At 44.2% G+C, this 21,798-nt stretch overlaps 1 protein-coding gene and 1 pseudogene across 1 annotated transcript in view; one reads left to right on the forward strand and one right to left on the reverse strand.

Moving 5' to 3' along the window:
* The window catches only part of megf11 (multiple EGF-like-domains 11), an 83,630-nt gene continuing 61,832 nt past the window's right edge, over nucleotides 1-21,798 (reverse strand). The window contains exons 11-25 of the mRNA XM_085412292.1: nucleotides 16,510-16,630; nucleotides 13,707-13,870; nucleotides 13,478-13,580; nucleotides 10,536-10,682; nucleotides 9,096-9,230; nucleotides 7,014-7,142; nucleotides 6,279-6,407; nucleotides 5,511-5,639; nucleotides 5,245-5,373; nucleotides 4,905-5,141; nucleotides 4,590-4,759; nucleotides 4,436-4,499; nucleotides 2,956-3,000; nucleotides 2,047-2,259; nucleotides 1-1,800 (exon numbers count right to left, since the gene is read on the reverse strand). Coding sequence (XP_085268418.1) covers nucleotides 1,625-1,800; nucleotides 2,047-2,259; nucleotides 2,956-3,000; nucleotides 4,436-4,499; nucleotides 4,590-4,759; nucleotides 4,905-5,141; nucleotides 5,245-5,373; nucleotides 5,511-5,639; nucleotides 6,279-6,407; nucleotides 7,014-7,142; nucleotides 9,096-9,230; nucleotides 10,536-10,682; nucleotides 13,478-13,580; nucleotides 13,707-13,870; nucleotides 16,510-16,630 — 2,091 coding nt within the window. The 3' untranslated portion in view covers nucleotides 1-1,624. The remainder of the gene's footprint in view (nucleotides 1,801-2,046; nucleotides 2,260-2,955; nucleotides 3,001-4,435; nucleotides 4,500-4,589; nucleotides 4,760-4,904; nucleotides 5,142-5,244; nucleotides 5,374-5,510; nucleotides 5,640-6,278; nucleotides 6,408-7,013; nucleotides 7,143-9,095; nucleotides 9,231-10,535; nucleotides 10,683-13,477; nucleotides 13,581-13,706; nucleotides 13,871-16,509; nucleotides 16,631-21,798) is intronic.
* Nucleotides 18,723-20,966, forward strand: LOC146664935 (uncharacterized; annotated as a pseudogene).

Below are 21,798 nucleotides of genomic sequence, written 5' to 3' on the forward strand. Positions count from 1 at the left end.
CTGGTCAAAGATGGGATAATGTTCAGCACTAATGAAACGCTGTCTGTGCATCGATTGTCAACATGTTATTGCTTCTACATAGGGTGAAATGGAATTCACATAGTGAATGAGCAAATTCATCTCGATAAATAAATAAATAAATAAATAAATATGCTCTTTTAGCCTGATACAAACATAAATTTTAGATTTAGAAATGGATTTGTTTCCCTTTCTTTTTTTTTTTTTTAAACATATAATTCCCTTTTGTAAATACTGCACAGGATATTTGTGGGTCTTAAACTGCTCATGTGAAAGCCTTTTTTTTCTCCCTTTTTTCAATTTACAATTTGACAGAGAGAGTGAGAACATTTTAAGTGACTTCAAAAACAGTTCACAAAATGACACCGATAATTTCACAAGAAGATAAATTGTGTTATCTACATCAGCGGGTATCCATGCTCATTTTTTTTCTTATGCTAGAATAACACAGACTTTTTTTTTTTTTTTTAAAAAGGAACACCATCACTAATATAAAACAATCCAAAAAAAACCAATTAGATTTATAAATACAAAAAAAGTCTAAGCAAACTCTTCTTATGACCCACTATTTTTAAAAAAAGATGTAAACCAAAACATTTGCAAGAAAAAAAAAAAGAAGAAGAAGCTTTCACGTACAAAACAACACAAGATCAGATCACTTCATTAGTGTGGGGAGAAAAATCCAAACTTTAGACTTACTGTTACTTTCAGCAATGCAATAAATGCATGAACACTGATGACCTGAATACATTTCAAGATACACTGGGCCTCATTAACACTAAAACTAAGAGAAGCTCTTTAGTAAGACACAGAGATCACATGAGTATTAACTGTGATTGTTACTGGATAACAGTGAATAAAAAAAACCCAAATACAATATTTTACTATTTATCCATGCTTCCTCAGACTTGGCTCACTCACAGCAAAGTTTCCTTAATTAACATTTAGTGGAGGTTTCGCTACCTTTGCCCGCGCTTTTCTTCACTTCGGAGTAGATGATCGTAAGCACTTTGTGGCAGCTGTGATATGCAGCTGCTTCACAGAGAAAATTCATAAACACTATACATAGCAGATCTTTGCCTGCTTAGATATGGTGAAGGCTGTTAAACCTTCCTTCCTGTGGAGAAAATCACTTGTGTTTTGCGGGGACTTTATAAACGCTTGGCTGTCCTTGAATGTAAACTTATATGATGGGTTAAAAATCAGAGTGAAGAGAGCTCTCTCCAGGTAAATAAACTGTCCACCCACTCCATGTATACTGTCTTACAGGGTGCTTGGAAAGATATTGTTCCACTTCAGCAGGTCCATAAAGAGGCCAGCCAGCAGTTTGTGTGATCAATTATATAAGAAAATACAATGAGTGAATGATCGCTGGTGTGTGGGACACTCTATCTCCCCCCTTTCCTCTCTCTGGGCAATAGAATGGGCACCAGTGAGGGAGCTAAAGAGAGCAGGGTCCAGAAGAGCTGTGGCTGTCCTTCCATCTCAGCATGTCAGTATCTAATCGAACACACACAGAGACAAAGGGAGGGCCGTTGGTTGAAAGGTGGCTGGATGTTTCCCAGATGCCGGCACGCAGTCAGAGGCCCGGAGGACAGCGTTCCTTCTAGAGCAGAGAGCTGGGGCTTTCTGGAGGCGGTGGGGGTGTGTGCGTGGGGCTGTGACGCATGGGTAGTATGTCATAGTGGCTGGGGATGTGGCTGCTGCGGGGAAGGTCGTAGGGGCTCTGGGAGAATCCGGTGGCCATTCCATTGGGCCCCTGCAGGACGCTCACTGTCGGCTCTGTCACAGTTTGGGGAAGGAGGAAGGGAAAAAAAGTGGGAGAGATACATAAGAAGGTAAAGTGTCAGGCACAGGCTGAGGGAAAAAAAGAGACCAGAGAGGTACATGCAACAGAGACCACATATATTTTCTTTTATCAAGGCGTACAAATTCTGTACAGGATCACAGTATGGGACATGACCAGAGAGGCCATAAGCTGCAGGACCCTGCTGAGCTCCACACACAACACTCCAACAACGCACTCACCAACATCATAGACATTCCTGCTTGCACTGCCCAGGAGGGTGGCAGTGCCTCCAAAGGGCACTTCACGGTGGGAGGGGGATTTCATCTCCACATAGCTGCTCTCTGTGTGCTTGCAAGCCAGCCCTGGTGGGTCTCTAATGGTAGCATAAGGATTCTCACTATTGAGGGAGCAGGAGCTGTTGCTGCACATGGAGCTCTTGATGTAATCTGCAGCTGCCGCAAGACAAGGACATATTTAGTAACAACAGAGATGAAGTGCCTGCCACTGACTTTTAACAATGGCGTACATACTGAACTCTGATATTAAAGGACTAAAATTTAAGCTGGTATCAGAGCGTGACCAGAAGAATGGAAGCGAAACTCGTTGCCATTCTCAAGAAGCGGAACTTCTTTTGTCTCGGACAGGTGACTAATGGTGGTACGTAGTAATCAGAGTACAAAGGGGAGAGAGTGGAGGACTCGTCTCATCCATAACAGTCTCATCATACTGATAAGAGGGCTCATTAGAGACCGCAGCAAAGCTGCTTCAGACCACTCTCCACACCCTTGGGTTTCTCACATTCACCACCGATTGAACAGTGTGGAAGACAAAATGACGTATCAGGCACGGAGCCATAGAGAGCAATTACTGTTGGAATAAAACCTCAGCCCACCATGATCTTGTCCAATGTGCAGTGAGTTTTCACATAAATTACAGAGACTATATGGATGTGGGATTTTGGGTCAGAGAAATAGCTGTCTCAGAGGGGAACACGACCCAAATGGGAAAATGGATATATGGGCTGTTAAGCATAAAAGGATTTTGTAATTTAGCTGCTAGTGAAGCTGAACAGGATTCCATATGCAGAATAGGTCTTCACAGACACGCATGCAGCACACAGCAAACTGTCCCTGCTATTCATTTCTTACCTTTCCTGGAGCCTCTTTGTGTCTGTGCCTCACCCTGTTGAACATCTGTAAACATGTCAAAACAACAAAGTCAGACATCACATTAAATTCCCAGAACGTGTGAAGGTTGACAGGCGACGTCTCATTATAGTGAAATATTATTATTTTTTTATTTTTTGAAAGGATAGGAAGAAAATGATGGTGATAAGTTACTGCCAACAACAAAATACCACAAAAAAGAAAAAGCCAAGTACTGTGACTACAACAGTTCATAGCTCAGTAAATAAAAACCACTTTTTGACTTCCCAATATAATTGATGTGCTTTGTACGTATAAACTAAATGGGGGCTCCGACTTTTAAAGTCAAGCATGACAAAGAATTAATTATAGATATTAGGTTTTTGAATGGACATCCAGCCTATTGTGATTCCCCGAGCGCTGAACACTGTCCTTTTTGTCAAAGCTGCTGGCATCTCACAGATATGCACAAGGTGTCCTCTGGTGTCTGTGCATGACCCACTTGGTTATAACGAGACTAAGACTGCTTTCTCGCTCCAAACTTGTCACATACATTATTGAATCTAGTAAAGGACTGTGCACACTTTTCTAAAGTTAAGCAAGCCTAAGCCTAACCAGGGAGTGGATGCAAAATTGAATTCAGTGATAGAAAATAAAGCAAAACAAAGTCCAAAAGACAAACGCTCCCAAAGGGGACATGGACTGCAATCACTTCCTACTGAGGATTTTATCAGTCTTTAAAAAGGGGCCCAGTTATCTCTTGGCATCTTATATTGCAGCACTTCACGGCAACAAAGCAAAAAGGACACCTTGTGCGTATCTCTAGGACACCAGTGGCATCTGACAGAACTGCAGCAGTTGACGCCTCAGGGTCAGAATGCATTGCAACAGTGTTCAGCGCGCCTAAAGTAGGACATAAGCAGTAAAGAAAATAATAATATTAATAATACAGTATTTTTACAACAGCTCACACTGTCATTCATTATCTGTGCACCACACCTTATTCTCCACTTACAAATGGTTACCTGACAATTACCATTAATACAAAAAAAAATGACTTTGATGTGCTTACATCAAACTACCCTTTAGTTTGTTATAAACCATTTATGAAATGCTAATATGCTCCTTTTAAATGCCACACTTAATTTTCTATCGTTCACAGCCTATGTGAGTGTAGTGTTTGACCCAATGTAAGCCTTCATAGAAAAATGTGCCACCAGGGGAAGTGAAAGAGGACTAATGAGCTCATAGTGACCCCTATTCATCTTCGCACCACTGCTTTCGCTGCATATCTTATCAAAATCAGAGCAAAGGTTATGTCTAACAAGAGACCCCTGGTTCATCTTCATTCACAGCAGGTTAGCGCCAATAAAGGGTGTGTGAGAACGACACGTGTGTCTTTTGCCCTTGAATTGCTGGCTCTGTAAAGTCCAAATTCCAGATCTACGAACTGCGATGTAATAAGGGAGAGAAGAAAACTGACCCAGGTCATTGAGGTTGCAGTAGGCCCTCCATTCAGACCCATTTCTGCTCTTCAGCGTGTTTGACTGTGAAAAGAAAAAGACAATGTAGTGTTGATTTTGTACTGCAGCATGTAATTTAGAAATTTTGTGCGAAGACATGGAGGGAGTTCATACTTTGAGGGTCAGAGTGCCGTCCAAGTTGCTGGAAATGGTTGAGACCACATTACACTGAGCCACGGTGTGGTAGCTAGGGTTGGAGAAGCACTGGCCACTGCTACTGCTGCTGGTCTGGCTCTGACTGATCTCAGGAGCACTGGTTCTCATCGCGACAGTACTGCCACACTCTGAGGATTTACACACAGAAAGGTTCAAAAGCAAAATGATACCTTTTTACATTTTTTCCCATTTTAGTGATATTGCATGGGGTGTAATATCCCATCACTTACATATATTGTAAGTGATGGAAAAATGCACATGCAAGACTCTTACCAGACAGAGAGTAGTCAGTGTTGGTAATGTGCATGGCCTGTGAGTACGATACACTTGGCTGGATCTCATGGCCCTTGTCCCTCTGCCTCTGTCTGTACCACACAAACAGACTAAGCATGGCCATGATGATGAGGAGGAGAAAGATGATGCCCATGACAGCCCCTGCCGACTGGCGCTCGGAGCCTCGTGCTGGACTGATCTTTGTGTATGGGTTCAGCTCTTCCATCATCAGAGCTGCTACAGAGAAAGCAGAAAAAGTGGGTCGTTTAAACAATGCATACACATCTGTGTTTGAGCGATAATACCCCGTAAAGCCTCGGCCATCTCAATCACCTCTCACCTTGATCGCAGCGGATGCCTTTATAGCCAGGGCTACAGTAGCATGTTCCAGTCACATAGTCACAGGTAGCATTGTTCAGGCACTCGCATAGCTGCTGGCAACCATATCCAAATGTACCAGCGGGACACTCTGCATGACAGAGAGGCACATTATTACACCCATCAAAATTAAAGCACTTACAGAGTGGGAGCCAAACTGTTTATAGAACACACACTCATCTACTGGGTAATTTTGCTCAGAGCTAAAATGTGTTGTGCCTACTCAACTCTGCTCACAGCTCGTCCCAATGAAGCCGGTTCGGCAAGCACACTGGCCAGATATGTGGTCGCAGTCTGCACCGTTTTGGCAGCGGCAGACTTCGGAGCAGTCCCTGCCGTAGAACCCTGAAGGACAGCCTGGGACAGAGATGTATAAAATGTTGGGGTGGGAGGAGTGGTGAAAACAAAGAGAAGGGAAGACAACATAGAGAGTCAAGGTCAAATCGCAAAGGAACGAGGAAATCAATATCACTCAATGTCTCTGCTGCATACTCAATAAGAGACAATGTGAATGAATTGAAATGAAACATTTCCTGCTTCTGCAGAAAATGCTGTTATGCTGTCAACATAACCTAGAGGTGGAAATAAAGAAGAAGACAACTGCAAATAGTAAGAATCTATATGAGAGAAGAGAGGGGAAAACAAATGTAATTTTCATGCACAATAGCAGGAGCTCCACACTGCAAACAATACTGAATAAACCCCTCGAGGTGATGGATAATGGAAATTCAAATTAGTGGACTGATATTGATGATCTGCTCTATCCCTGGGTAAATGACTGGGATGTATTACAACCATTAATGAAATGACCATTAGTTCTGTTCTGCTATTGCTCTCTCTCGCTTTAAAAAAATAAAAATAAAAAAATAGATAAAAACATCCAGTTTCCTTGTAATCAGAAAAAAAGCATTGTTTCTCACTTGTCATCTGCTGCAGTTCTATTAGACTGCCAGTAGATGACACTGTGTGTCTACTAACTGGATGGGAGAAACTCACGCTGTGTGCAGTAGAGACCGGTCCAGCCGGGGCTGCACCTGCACTCTCCATCATAGGCACTGCACTGGGCTCCATTGTGACAGTTACACGAGTTGAGACAATCAGGGCCCCAGTGCCCAGAGGGACAGGCTGCAGACGCCAGAGACACAGTCAAACTCATGGTCACGCACTCTCCCTTACATACACTACGTCCTAGACATGCATACATGAATCACATAACACATATGTTTGAGGAAAAGTCCAGACATTCTCCACGCTTTCATACAATATGTTAAAATGATACATTTGGAAGAAAATCCAGTTTTGTCATTACCCTCCACAAGCCCACAAGTTGTAGTGTTGGAAATTGCTGTCAGGTGAATATGTATGGATTATCACCCGTGTGATCGTTAGTTGTTGTTTTTTTTTAGTTTAATAGTTAATGCAATTAAAAAAAACACACACACACATCAATTTCCCATGCCATGGCAGCTCAAAGTTCTGCTAATGATCTTTGGCCTACAGTTCTGTAAATCAAAGAGCATAATGTATTACAACAATCATTTAAGCAAGCTGTGTGTTTTACATCAGCTGGTGCTGAGGTTAGTTCTCTCTGTGCGCCGGGTCATGAAGATGATTAATGTGTATGAAGGTAAGGGTGAGAGAGAAATTAGGAGTGGAGACAGACAATGAGAGTGGGAAAAGTGGACAAATGAGCAAATTACAGAGTGGATGAAGGAAGGAAGGAAGCCATACCCTGAGAGCAGTCCTCTCCTATCCAGCCAGGAAAACACTGGCAGGAGCCATCAATGGGGTTGCAGGTGCCGTTGTTGGTGCAGAGGCAGATCTCGGCACAAGCTCTCCCGTACCTGCCACTTGGACAGACTGCAGAACAGAAAGAAACAACACACCACTTTACGAATAAACAAAAAAACTGCTCTGCCTCTTTTAAGATTAGAAAAACCCATTAACATTATGACACTAAACTTAGGCACATTACTGTGAACACATTTATGAAAACACACTGATTTTTTGAAAAGGTTGTGTAAACATGTTCCTCTAATGGATGATATCCTTTTATTTGAGTGGACACGAAATGATCTGCTTAAACAAAAGGAGGAGTCAGTCACTGCCTCCTGTGGCACAACTGCCCCATTTCCACTGCTTAGAGTGGAATGAGTGATGTGCCAAAGAATTAAAATAGACCATGTACACAGACCACTGTATACATTTTTAATGAAATTAATATTTCAATGCATCCAGGCACTCTTCAATAAGAAATATTATTTCCAGTGAAACCTCGTTTGTGTTTCCTTGTTGGACCATGGGACAAATTAAACCAAGGTGTATCTCAGTATCAGGATCAGGGAGCTGCAGTGCCAGCAGATGCAATAAACGTCTCACATAAAAGAATAGCCACCGTTAGGAATATCTGATAAGGTGGCAGGCTGTGAAAGAGATGGGTCTGACTCATTATCATGGGGGGTGATTTTAATGATTATATTTCAACTGGTTTTTCCCTCTTCTTGAGAGCTCTTTCAACCTCTTTCAAGCAGGTTGTCATTAAGCCATGAGGTTGGCTCCCCCATACTGTTGCTTCTGGGGATTCAAGCCTCAGCTCACTGGGAGAGCTTCATTAGGCTGGGACTTTGTGTGCTGGACAGAGGACAAGTGAGGACACAATGGGGCTCAACAAGAGGATAATGTGCATGATGATGGCCACCTCTGTCCCTCGTCGCCTAACGCCCGCTCACCAGTAATTATGGTTCAGACAAATTAGGACTCGTTCTCGCTTTTACTTTTCCCTCTTCCTTCAGCTAAGCTATTAAACTTTTATTTGTAAGACATTGCTTAAAGCCATGAAAGAGAATTCAAAAATTCCTCATCGCCTATCTGTAATTTATTAAAAAAAAAGAGGTAAATTATTAGAGGAAAAAAATCTACAGCGCATTTGTGTGAAGGTATCTCTTCTCAGAACGGCGGAGAACATTTTTAATGTGGAACCACTGACACGACAAATACAATACCTTGTCACACAAATGAACTGAAATCAGCACGCTGTTCAATGGATGGACAGTGTGGAGACAAAAACTACTGTGACACACACATAGTATACATTCATTCTCTTTCTCAGTTTCCTACTAAATGTTCTCTTTGACCAGACATATAGCTAAACGTCTTGCAAAAAACAAAACCCTCTTTGTAAAACATTTATCAAGATGTCATGACGCTACAAGAAGTAGTTGCTGAGAAATGTCGCTTATAAGGAATAAAAAGTGCCAAACCAAGTTGTTTTCATATAACATCCTCAGTAACGCCACAAAAGAAAAGTTGCCTTGAAAACAAGTTTAACAATAGAAACAGGTGTGTTTGTGCATTTCTTTGTCTGTATATTAATGAAAGCAATTTACATACAGCTCCTTTTGCAGAATTAGGCAAGGGGACAGCAAAATTTACTTAAAATATTCTTTGTCTAAAAATGTGGCTCTTAGCAATTTTCCATCCTCTGTTGAAGGTTGTTTTTTTTGTTTACTTTTGTTTTTAGCTTAGGTTGCATCGATAATAGTCATATTTTAAAGTTTCAAGGCTAAGATGCTAGTGCGAGAGGCAGCAGGTCATCTTATTAGGACCAGTGTGCAAAGAGAGGACTTAAACAAAATGTACAGGAACAACATGATCAGTATTATTCCCTTACAGATTTCTGTATTTTATACAAAGGCATTTTCAAAAATAACCAACAAAAAAAGAAAAAAAAAACACTCAAACTTCACAGTGAATGAATTTCACTGTACGTGAAAGAGCAGGATAAAGGTCAAAAGGACATAGAAGACTACTTGCCTTGGTTGCACAGCGAGCCGGTAAAGCCAGACAGGCACTCACAGTGGCCCGTGACATGATGGCATGGCCCGGTGCTGTGCACACACTGTGGACACGACTGGCTGCAGCGGTGCCCGTAGAACCCCGGAGAGCAGACTGGAGGCAGCAGAGTGTGGCAAGAGACGACAGAGAATCAGTCACCAGCGTTGGATGAAACAAGAGGTATATAGTAATGAAACAAAGCATGACAAGAGTGATCAAGGGAGTGCAGAAAAATCAAGGCTGCGAGAAGTAAAGCAGAAAAGACAAGGAGCGACAGCAAAGGCAGGGGAAAAGTATAAAAGTCAGTCTCCATTGTAATCACTGCCATTTTATCTGCAGCCAGAGACAGAATAGTAAACGAGTTAAGAGCATAGTGAGTCTGTTTTACGTCAAGTCATGAGAGCAGCCTGATGATCTATATATGTGAGGAGACACACAGCTGTGTTAATAATGCAAATTTCATTGAAAGAATGTGAACTGAGAGATATATAAACGGTGGTGCAGAAGTTATTATATAACACTTTATGCAAAGATTGTGCAACCATTATAAAAAGCTGCAATTTATATTAAAAACATATTTTCATTCCAGCGCTACACATTCTAAGAGCGCCTTAGGAATACTTACACTATTTTCACAGCCAGTGATTCAGAGAAAACTGTCAGGGGACAGCTGGGTATTTCTAAAATAGAAACCTTTTAGAAACTGACAAAACAACCTCAGTTGTAGCTTGACAAACTTGCAATGTTAAGTTTACCCAGTGGATTTTATTTTAAGCACCAGGTGTGGTGCATTTTTATCATCCTCTGGAGAAGCATGCAATTAGTTAACAATATTTCAGTAAGGGAAAAAGTGCAAAACTGCAGTTACGAGGTTTCTAGCTGACGAGAAAATTATCTGTGTAAATATTGAGTTTGGAGGAGTAACCATTTCCCCTCTCTGTCTCTCACACACACGGCGTGTTTAAGTCTCTCCACTCAAATTGATGTTTACAGGTTTGAGACAGTGAATTCACTCCCAATCAGTGAGTTCATCACTTGAGAGCACCTTCAGACAGACCCCATTCGGAAACCAGCGCTGGCACTCCCAGTGAGCATACCCTCTGATGAGCCTCAGGCGAGGACTGTGAGTCTCCCACTGTGAGGTGGTTGTTGAGGACTGTGCCAGAAGGGGGTGAGAAGTGTGTCAGTGTGTGTGTATGTTTATGTGTCTGGGGGAATGCCATTGGGGCAAAGACACTGTGATTACATGATAGCTGTGATGAAGGGTTTACACTCAAGCAGTTATGTCCAACAACAATTCTTCAAAGATCAAACAAGGTCAGTGCTGTGATGGAGTTTGCAAGTATGATGGTCTCAGTGAAACAGATTTATTTCCTAAGGGTTTAGATAAAAAGAAGTTGCTTCGAGAAAGAGGCTCACTTCTTTTGCAGGACGTCCCTCTGTATCCAGGTGCACACACACATGTGCCGTCCTCGGGAGAGCACGATCCTCCGTTCTGACAGGAGCAGCTGACTGAACAGTTGGGTCCCCAGAAGCCTTGTGGGCACACATTATCACAGTGGATTCCTGCAGGCATGTTACCAAATCTTCAGTGAATGCATATTAAGAAGGCAAAAGACTGGTAAGCTGATAAATTCTAAACAGAGTGCCATCTGTAAAAACACATCATTAAGGGGCAGCATTCGCAATGCTTGATCATTGCACATCTTTTCAGGGTTATTAAACTAACATGAATCATTGACTTATTTTAGTTTTGAATAAAGAAGCTGCAGTTTGGAGGGTGTTTTTTTTCAGCCCATCTTTCACACTCTGCTTCTCCTCTCCAAATGTATTTTATTTTTGATCTGACTGGAGCTCCTTGCCAGTGCACTGTGTTGATTAACAGGGTTGGGTCTCAAGAGAGGCCAAGCTTGTCTCCCATTCTCTTTCAGCAGAGCAAGGGTAGTGCATGGAGCTGAAGGGAAGTACTCAGACCACAGTCTGCAAGTGTCACAGTGTCTTTTTTTTTCTGTGGCTTCAACCAAATGCAAAACACTGCATCCATACAGGGCTCTCACTGTGAATGCATTAGCATGCCCATCAGAGCGCCATGTTTTCCTTCAGAAAAAAAAATTCACGCGTGCCGTTCTACATGTATACAGCCGGGTATAGAAAGTGTGGCATAGCCCTGCAATTGCACATGCACACGGTCGGTGTCACACAGTCGCACAAATGCATGCAAACTCTGCAACCTTTCAAGCTTCAGCCCTCAGTTCGAAGCCTCATTTGAAATTTCCTTTGAGCGAGAATATCTGAGAATGGTGTGGCAATTAAAGCGGCATTAGTGCAGTACCTTTGAATTAAACCTGGACTAAACTCTGGGGACTAATGTTATACGGTAACCATGGCACCTTAAGGCTATATAGGATAGGAAATGTTAAGTCTGATGAGTGGGGGGCTAGATGGGTGTGGGGGGTACAGTCGCAGTGATTAAGTCAGAAGCTGTGCCATGGACATCAAAAGGAGGGCAAGGCTTGTGCAAGTGTGTTTGAGGTTCTGCTAGGGCAGGCAGGAAAAAAAAAGAAAAACAGTGGCTGGCTTTACTGTCAGAAAATGAATGCGGACAGAGCATCACATTTTTCAGTCTAATGGTGACAAACAGAGGGGCTTTGGGTGCCTAGTGAGGGAGAAGAAGAAAGAGTGAAAGAAGCCAGAACTGAAGTCTCTTCAAAGGAGGCTTTTCGCTGAGAAGTGCCAGAGGTCCTACTATCCAATTTGTACAGTGAGCACAGCGAAGCAAACCTCTCTCTCCCTTTTTAACTCTCTCTCTCCTAGTGCATGTAAACACACATCACATTACCTGCTTCGTGTCATGGACCAGAATCGCTACAGAAATAAAAGGCAAAGGTCTATTTAACATGGTCTAGCACGATGCCCTCTGCATCAAGTGTCTAGTCAGAGAACTTTTTTAAATCTTTGTTGGCTGACGACAGGCTCACGACAGTTCAGTAACAATTCTGTGGGTCATAGTCGGCCTAGCCACTTAAGCGCGCACACTCCTAAAGTCAAGCTTCTTGACAATTTAGGCAAGCCTCACAATAGAGCCAACACCAAGTTGACAGCAAAGTAGAATGCAATACCAACCCTGGCACACTCAGTGATATGACAGTGTTTACAAAAATAGCTGTAAACAGACATTTCATTCCATCCCTGACTCAGTCCTGTGACGAATCCCACATAGCCCTCTCTCTAGGTGCTCCTTCCTTCAGAGAGACCGCTGTCAAGCCGCTGCAATTTAAGTATGTATGTGTGTGTTTGTCCGACCCACTGGGCTGCACACTGCCCCCAGCTCTGCACCCTGGTGACTCAATTAAGGCTGACAGATGGTCCCGACCTGTGCGGGATTCAGAGCATGAGAGGCCCGTTTTGCCGGCTCCATTCTTGCAGATAATAAAACCCACATTGTTTCCCAGAATAAATGCCCGAAGCTCGGGAGGCTGAATGGAGTGGGATGCTGAGAGCTCACAGGCTTGACCTTTCCTGCTGAATCTTTTTCCCTCTCCGACTGCACCTCTCTGCCCAAGCTCAGAGACCAGGTCCTTTGCTAGCCCCCTGTATTTGACATTCAGATGCGACGCTTCATTTTTGAGCATAATGACTCTCACCCTTGCTGTGACATTCATACTTTCCAACCTCCAAGCTTTTTCCCTGTAAGCAAATGGTTTAAATGACAAGAAACAGAGAGCGAACATATGGACGTGCAAACCCCCCAAAAAACGAAAAACTATTGCATCTAGAGGGGATCAGATTCCAGTGGAGAGCTTGTGATAGCAAAGAACGATTGATACTCTGGTGAATAAACGCGGCAGCTGGTTTAATCAAATTTCCCAATAAAATGCAAACTCTAATAAACAGAACCAAAAATAACAATATCACAAGACATATCTAAAAATCTTGAGAGCAATGTGGGCCAATTATTTGATTCAGTTTGCAAATATTTAGCTGATGATTCAGTTCAGTCCTTGTGTGTAGCCGGCATCATATAATATAAGCATGATTGCATAGCAGCTTCCAGCGTGCCAGCCAAGAGAATTAATTTAGAGCTCAATTCTCAACATCTCTCATTCGGCTATGCCACCGGCGCAGTGGCAAATCAAATTGAACATTTAATTAACAAAACACTGTGTAGACATTCTGTAAACATACTGTACTGCACAAGCCATGAATGCTGCAGCATATTTTCCTGTTATGGTAAATCAGTGTGTCTGACTGGCATCTAATGTCTTTGATTTTCAGCTAATGAAGATAACTACTAAAGACGGGCCGCTTCTGCTCCTAAAGACAGACTACTGTGATTTTGTTGTGAAAAAAGGAGTACAAACCTGTCCAGCCAGGGTAGCAGCGACAATAACCGCTCACTGGGTCACAGCCATCGGCGTGGCTGCAGTCGCAGCGCTCACGGCACTCCAACCCATACGTACCCTCCTGACAACGACGATAATAATAAGAAAACTTGATCTAACTCTTCTAAAATACAGCACAATGATGCAAAAGATTTAGCTGGGTCTTCACATCAATCTCTCAGTTAAAAAGAAAGAAAGACAGACTTACAGGGCAGGGCTCGTCACAGTGCTCTCCTCTCCAACCAGGAGAACATGTGCAAGTGCCATCTATAGGATCGCATGCAGCTCTGTTGCTACATAAGCATGTCTGATTACAGCCCAGACCCCAGGCACCACTGGAACAGAGGATGGAGCAGTCCACACCCTGCCAACCTCGAGTAACAGAGAGAGAAAAATCAAACTATAAACATTTATACAAGAAAAGCGACATGAAGGCAGTTGCTTTATATTAAAATTACCAGACAACTGAACAGTCTAAATCAGGGATGTCAGCTCATTTTATATCATTGGCCTCATACAGTCCACTTTGATCTTGAGTGGGCTGGACGAGTGAAACACTCCTTTCTATGAGTGCAAAGAAGTTTAACTACCCACTTGATCCATGAGATATCTTAATAATAGAAAAAGAAGTGCAATGTCAACTGTGCATCTCAGTTTTTCTGCACACCAAAGGAATTCTGCTCTGTCATCACGACTCTTTCAGCATAAATTGCAAGAAATGTGTAAAACTTCAGAAAAAGTTCTGCAAGGTCATTCACAGAAAATGTTGTATTTTATAATTACTGTGGACCCATTGTAATAAACTGTCATTTCTATAATAGTGAAAGGAACAAAAAAACTGGAAGCTTACTCAAAATTAATTGTTTATCTATAACTTTGTTGTAACATCAGTGATCATGAGGAAGGTCTTCATCTGAAGAAAAGATGGAAAACTTAAGAAACAGCTGTTTAAATCCTGAAAATTAGGTCCTCCATCACATTTTTAAAATCATTCCAGTAGGCTGGGCCGATTTTTGCCCTCAGGCCTTATGTTTGACACCTTTGGTGTAAATAATGGTGAGCTACAATGGTTTTTGCCCTTGTGCTTGAACCCTAAAGATTAATTTAAATAAATGTGATATGATTCAGCTGCAAAGAGAAAACACACCTCTAAGAATGGCAATGTATGAATGAGCACAATAACTATGGATGGACTTGTATAAATTTATTCAGTCCTACTGACTTTGGAGAGTTCTTAAGTTTCTCTTCAGTGCATCCAGTACAATGGGTAAAAGATTTTAAAAAAAAGTGGTATATTGATAGCATCTGGACTTTGGTAACCTCTTCAGTTGTTTTATTGTGTTCAAATATAATAAAGTTTTTACTTCCAGAGAAATATATCTATATGTCCTGGATATATTGCCCCCAAAACATTGAATAGACTCAACTGTTGGCAGTCAAAATTTACGATTCCTCTATTAACCCACGAGTTAACATCTGTGTGCATGAGTGAAATCTCTCAGGAATAATTGATCTGGGTGGTACTATTGACTGTGTATACTGTATATTTGGTGCATACTTATTATTTTTATCTTTTATCTGGTGGAAAACAATACAATCTGAGAAAGGAAAATGTTTTTATAGGCAATGAGAGGTTAGAAGGTAAGAAGGATTTGATATCAGTGAGACATTTATGCAGTGCTGTGTAAAAAATCTTGAGCCACCCCTCATTTCTTTATAGTTTGCTTCCAAGGAGCCAGACTTTCTTGTAATTTTTAAAGTGGCCTGCAGCAATAGTTCTCCAGGCTTTCTGAAGGTCCTTGAAAGTTCTTCTTTTAACTTTGGCTACTTTTTCAGTCATTTTTCAGTGTAGTCTTTGCTGTCTTTCACAGAAATATATCGCTTGGCACCTTGTTATTAGCAGTCTGTCACAAAACCAATAATTTGTGCCTATTTCTTTAGTTGAATCAATGAAAAATGCCAAAGATAACACCGTTTGATGGCCATAACATAATATTTTTGCACCAGCAAGGTGATTCCCAAAGTGCTATTGGCCAAAAACGTGGCATATCTTGGCATTGTGTGCAGTGTGTCCTTAAACACTCTGAGGAAACTGGACAAGTGGAGGACAAAAGAAAAAGTGGCAGATCTGAGTTTAAAAAAGAAAAAGTTGGACTTAAAATCAGTTGCAACAGCTTTTTATTAAGGAATGAATCCAGATTTGAAGGTTTTAGTTTAGATTGTTGAGGAGGAGTTTAGGACAGAGGTACGATAGTGACCATCTACAGCCACGTGTAAAGCATAGTGGAGGCTCCGCCATGATTTGGAGTTTGAGGTCAGTGGTATTGTGACTCTTGTCAAAATGTATCGCATTGTCAACAGAAAATAGCGTCATACATTGATCCATCATGTAAAACCATCTGGAAATTGTCTGATTGACAGTGGCTTCATTTAACAGCATGACAATGATTCTACACACACAATTGCATACTATCAGTCATAGATTGGCCTCCCCACACCATGCTCGTTATTATTAAGTGCTCTACAAGAAGCCTGGAGAACTATTCCTGAAACCTACATGAAGAAATGACAAAAAAAGCTTGCCTAAGAGAGTTCATGCTCTGCTGAAGAATAAAGGCGGTCATACCAAATTTCATTAGAATTGTACGAACAGTTTTTACCTTGCATGTTGCATTCTCATTCATGTTTGCACATTTCAATGAATCAATGCACCTATTTCACATTTTCCTTGAGAAACACATGGAAATGAGGGGTGGGTCAATGAGGGGTGCATTGTACCATAAAATTTTGTCTTAAGAAATTAAGAATAGCTTATGACATGTATTATTCATTAGACTGGAAAATTGAACAGATTAAGTTTGTACAGGAAAACAACCCAATGCACAGAATGCAACTGAATTTAGTCCATAAGAATTTATGTGTACAAATGTTCATCCATCTGTTCATCTGCACAGCCAGTACACCTTATCTCATGATATAGAAGACTTGTGCTCAGCCTCATGATTCTTTACCTTCCTTGCAGAAGCAGGAGCCATCAACAGGAGAGCAGGATGCATGATTATGGCAAGAGCAGGTGGACAGGCAACTACGTCCAAACAGACCAGGTGGACACACTGTAGAGCAGTCCTCACTCTGTGGGAGAAATAACGCAAAGTTATGCAGCACACAGCCAACATAGCAATAAATGCTGACACTGGCAGACTGAAAAAGGAATAAAATAGTCTGAAAGGATGTGGACTAAAACACTGGGAAGGTTGACTCTATTTCTCTGTATAGCTTACTAAGCTGTTTACTTAAACAAGTCACATTGTGTCTGTATGGAGACTGAAATTGAATGGATTTAAGAAAGTAACTGAAGTTCAAAGGAAGGACCACACTTGATCAGCTCAAGCTATCTCTTCTTAACTTCCAATTATGCACTCTATATATTCTGACAGCACCTGTTCTGAGCCATGGTTTGCAACCCCATTTCACCCCATCTCTCAACTTCTCTCTTCATCTCCATCTCCCGTTAGATTTCCTTTTCAGCTGAGACGCAGGCAGGACTCCAAAGTTGGAGAATCCAGACTTTTCACCGCTTTCTCCAATCAAGCAATGACTAACTTTGCACTCTTATCTAATCATCTTCACTCTATTAATGCAATCTTTTGAGTTCTTAATAAACTAAAGTCACATTAAGTTACTGCCCTTGCCTTGTGAAATGACTTGCGGAAGATGTATTTTGCAAGCCTTACTCTATAAGGGTGTTCAAAATCTGACACTGTGGAGCCCACTCAAGCAGTCAAGACAATGTTGGCATGCAAATGGAACTGGCACACTGAAATGAAATAAAAATATGGCTCATAAGCATAACAAGTTGCTGTTTGCAAGCTTCCCATGGACTGGATTACACTACACTGCATTACATTACATTGAAAGGTAAAGAAGAACATCCTGGAGTTTGTCTGAGATCTGATTTATTGATGCTTATTGCGATGGACATTGGAGATGATGAAACCATCATGAATTGTGAGCCAAACTAAATCACAAAAATATGTAAAACATCTGTGTGTTCAAACAGACAAAGAAACTGGATTTTTGAGTTCGAACCACTTCTGTGGCTTCAACTTTACCGGTTTGCTGAGTGAGCCAACTTAGCATGCCAAACGGAATCAACAAAAAATGGCAACTTTTAAGATACTCATAATGTGTCCTTTGGCACCGGTGTCCTTGACACACTGTCAGCAGCAGTCTTGGACACAGAGAGATAATGGTCCTCTTTTAATGAGCAAATAAGTCAGCATCAGGAGATTGAGGCTTGGGTTAAAACATGCACCTTCCCCACATTAACCCTGCCCATAAATGTGATGCCAAGGGGTCCTTTACAAGTTTGCCTGTGATCATTTGGGAGCAAAACCCATCTCATTGTTGCCATTACCCTGTGCGTCACAGCACTGATGGCAAAAAACACATTGTGCTCGTCTGTGAGACATTAGCAGCTTTCCATGGATTTGACAGCATGGGAATGCAATAGGGCTGAATCTTGTGGTGAGAACATTGTATCTACATTTTAGCACGTGGGCCCTCATCAGGCTAGATATTCAGCCAAAGCCACTGTCAGGGTCCTGGGACTGGGCGACCCAGGATCCCTGGGCAGTCATGGACCTGTGTATTATTATTATGTATTTTTGGTGTCGTTTCTCCTTCTCTGTGCGTGTACATATGTGTGTTTCTCTGTGCTGTGTTAGTCTGTGTCCCACTCATATGTTTAGGCGAGGTATGGGTGTGTATGTCTGCGGGTGTGCCTGGAGGATGGAGCTCGGCCACCTGCAGGCCTGAGGGGTGTGGCCCCGAGGAGGGACTGGCCACACCCGAAGCCACACACCTGCCGCTGATCAGGGCTCGTCGGGGGAGCTACTTAGGAGAGTCTTGGAGCTCCCACCGACGCGGGATCATTGAGTTATCGTACCAAGTTAGTGTGTCAGCATATGTCTGTGTTGTTCGTATATGCCCGCCGAGGGTTAGTGTTGACGGCTGCCTCTATGGTTTCCCTGCAGGAGGAAGAGTGGTCCAGAAAGGCAGCACGCACGGGGTGTGCGGAAACACAACAGCGGGGAGCACGAGCACGAGCACAGACGTCGGAGGGAAGCACGCACACGGGGTTCAAGGGAGCAACGGGGAGTTATTGTGTTTACAGTTTTTCACTGTGAATAAAGAGCACTGTTTGCATCGCAGAGTCTGCGTTTTGGGTCCTCCTTTCCCCACATCCCCACGGTCTGCCAGCCAGACCGTGACAGAATGATCCCGCCAACCACCATGGACCCAGCAAACTCAGGAGTTGCCACGGAGGAGAGATCGCTCACGCAGCTATGGGATTACTGCCGGAGCGTAATCCAGGCTGTAGACCCACCCAAGAGACATATACAGGTAGTGTTCTTTGACAATTATCTCTCATCCGCTACCTTCACCACGAACATTCTGGACATTAACAAACTTAGGCACCTGGTCGCTAGTTTAAGGGAGAGCTCGAGTTTTGAACTATTTGGCTTGGGTGGTCCGAGCATGGACAGTTCGGCTGCTCTCCTAGAGACTCTAGCCGCTTGGTTTTTCACGCGTCGGCGGAGGGCTTTCCCGTCGGTGCTCGCGGCACATTCGTTTGATCCGCCGTTACGGAAGGCATGCCGCACTCTCTACCATCATCCCATTACGCCTCAACCCACTCCTGCGGTTTCAGCCCAGTCAGCTGGCAACGGACCAACAGCGCTCATCACCGCAGTGAGTAAACCCGACCGACTCGTTTGTGTCTATTAATCATGTCATTGAAAATCACAACCCAGATGAACAGCAGAAGACTGTTTCCATACACCCGGCCCCGCCTTCACGGAGGAGAAGGCGTCCTCGCAAGCAGCGTTCAACCACATCCACACTCACTCCTGTGCTGGTCGAAGACTCAGGACCAGCGGCTCTGGATGCCACAGTGAGTAAAATGGACTCTGCCGGTGTTATAAATTCCCTTTCTGTAAACATAAAAATAGAAACTGTTTGCTGTACCTCCAAAGACCCAGCAAATATTCCCTCTGAGACTGTAAGCTGGGAGCTAGGGAGTTCCGAGCATACAGACCCAAATGACTTTTTGGCTCAGTCTGGCCGCATGGAGACGGAGGTTCTCCCCAGGGCTTCCCCAGAGACCGAACTGGAGGTCTCAGTTGCCTCTGGACCCCTGGAATTTGTTGGGCCAGCTGTAACATTTTCATCCTCTCTACCCTTCATAGTAGCCATCTCACCCTCACCTCAGCCTGCTGCCCAGCTGGTGGCTCAGTCTTCAGTCCTGTCAGCCTCTCACCGTCATCCTCAGTTGGAGGTCGATATGCCGGCCGGACCACCTCTGCCATCATTTCACCCATCTGTCCCTGCATCGCTGTCCAGTCTACCGGGAGTGGCTGCCACACCATCGTCGCCTCCGGATCATCCATCTGTGGCTGAAGCGCAGCCGTCAACTCATCCGCCTGCAGTCACCCCTCAGCCGTCTGCTTCACTGGCCGCTACCTCACCACCCGCACCTGCCCTGCCCGAGTGGGAGCTCTGCGGGCCCCAGTGGGTGCTCAGCGAACGGGAGGAGCTCGCGCTGCCAGCCGAGGAGGAGCTCGCGCTGCCAGCCGAGGAGGGACCCGCTCAGCCGGAGCCGGAGATCAGCGGACCGGAGGGACCTCCACGTCTAGCGCGGCCTCCTCGCCATCTACGTCCGGTGCGTCCACGTCAGCGATCGGCGCGTCATGGACCTGGTGCCACGCCTCGCTGTTGCTCACCAGAGCAGCGCCGCCGCCACCGGACCCGTGGCAGGCCGCCGGAGGAGCAGCGCCGCCGCCACCGGACCCGTGGCAGGCCGCCGGAGGAGCAGCGCCGCTGCCACCGGACCCGTGGCAGGCCCCCTGAACTGTTTTGCTGCTGCTGCCGGACCCGGGGCCGTCCGCCGGAGCTGCTACGTCGCCGCCGTTGGGCTCGAGGTAGGCCCCCTGAACTCTTTTTTTATGTTGATGGGCCGCCTGAGACTGTTTTGTGGCGTTTTTTCTTTTTGTTGCTCCGCTGCGGGATGCGCGGTCGGACTCTGGGACTGTGACCTTGGGGGGGTTGTTTTCTTCGGGGGTTTTTGCTTGTTTTGGTTCTGCCCTCCGTCCTGGACCTCCCGCCGCCCGCCCTGGGTTGGTTGTACTGTTTTTGGTTTGTGTTTTTGGGTCGTCGGGAGCCGACCCTTAGAGGGGGGGTACTGTCAGGGTCCTGGGACTGGGCGACCCAGGATCCCTGGGCAGTCATGGACCTGTGTATTATTATTATGTATTTTTGGTGTCGTTTCTCCTTCTCTGTGCGTGTACATATGTGTGTTTCTCTGTGCTGTGTTAGTCTGTGTCCCACTCATATGTTTAGGCGAGGTATGGGTGTGTATGTCTGCGGGTGTGCCTGGAGGATGGAGCTCGGCCACCTGCAGGCCTGAGGGGTGTGGCCCCGAGGAGGGACTGGCCACACCCGAAGCCACACACCTGCCGCTGATCAGGGCTCGTCGGGGGAGCTACTTAGGAGAGTCTTGGAGCTCCCACCGACGCGGGATCATTGAGTTATCGTACCAAGTTAGTGTGTCAGCATATGTCTGTGTTGTTCGTATATGCCCGCCGAGGGTTAGTGTTGACGGCTGCCTCTATGGTTTCCCTGCAGGAGGAAGAGTGGTCCAGAAAGGCAGCACGCACGGGGTGTGCGGAAACACAACAGCGGGGAGCACGAGCACAGACGTCGGAGGGAAGCACGCACACGGGGTTCAAGGGAGCAACGGGGAGTTATTGTGTTTACAGTTTTTCACTGTGAATAAAGAGCACTGTTTGCATCGCAGAGTCTGCGTTTTGGGTCCTCCTTTCCCCACATCCCCACGGTCTGCCAGCCAGACCGTGACAGCCACACTAGGCAAAAACAGCGATAAAATCCAAGTAAATGAGTTCCACAGTGAAATGGATGGACAGGATCCCACAGGTATCACTTATAGACCAACTCTCTAACCTCTCACTCTAATATACCATAGAAAAGATTGGCAGCCACATTGGCACAGCCTTTTAGTGTTGTTGCATTAAAATTAAGTATCTGGTAAAGGACATGAAGTACTCCGTCTCTGTCCTCTGCATCCTGCTGTCATTAGAATTTCTCTGCTTTAAAGGCTGAGCACAACCCACCTCCACCGCTCTTGTCCCTCCCTCAGCTAGAGATCACAGCCAGTCTATGGATGCCCACACCCTTTGTTTCAAACCCTGACTTGAGTGACAGGTGACACAATGATTTAG

Source organism: Rhamphochromis longiceps, linkage group LG7 (assembly GCF_057381845.1).
Source record: "Rhamphochromis longiceps isolate RC_006_pf linkage group LG7, R_longiceps_female_GT1.1, whole genome shotgun sequence".
Classification (NCBI taxonomy): Eukaryota; Metazoa; Chordata; class Actinopteri; order Cichliformes; family Cichlidae; genus Rhamphochromis; species Rhamphochromis longiceps.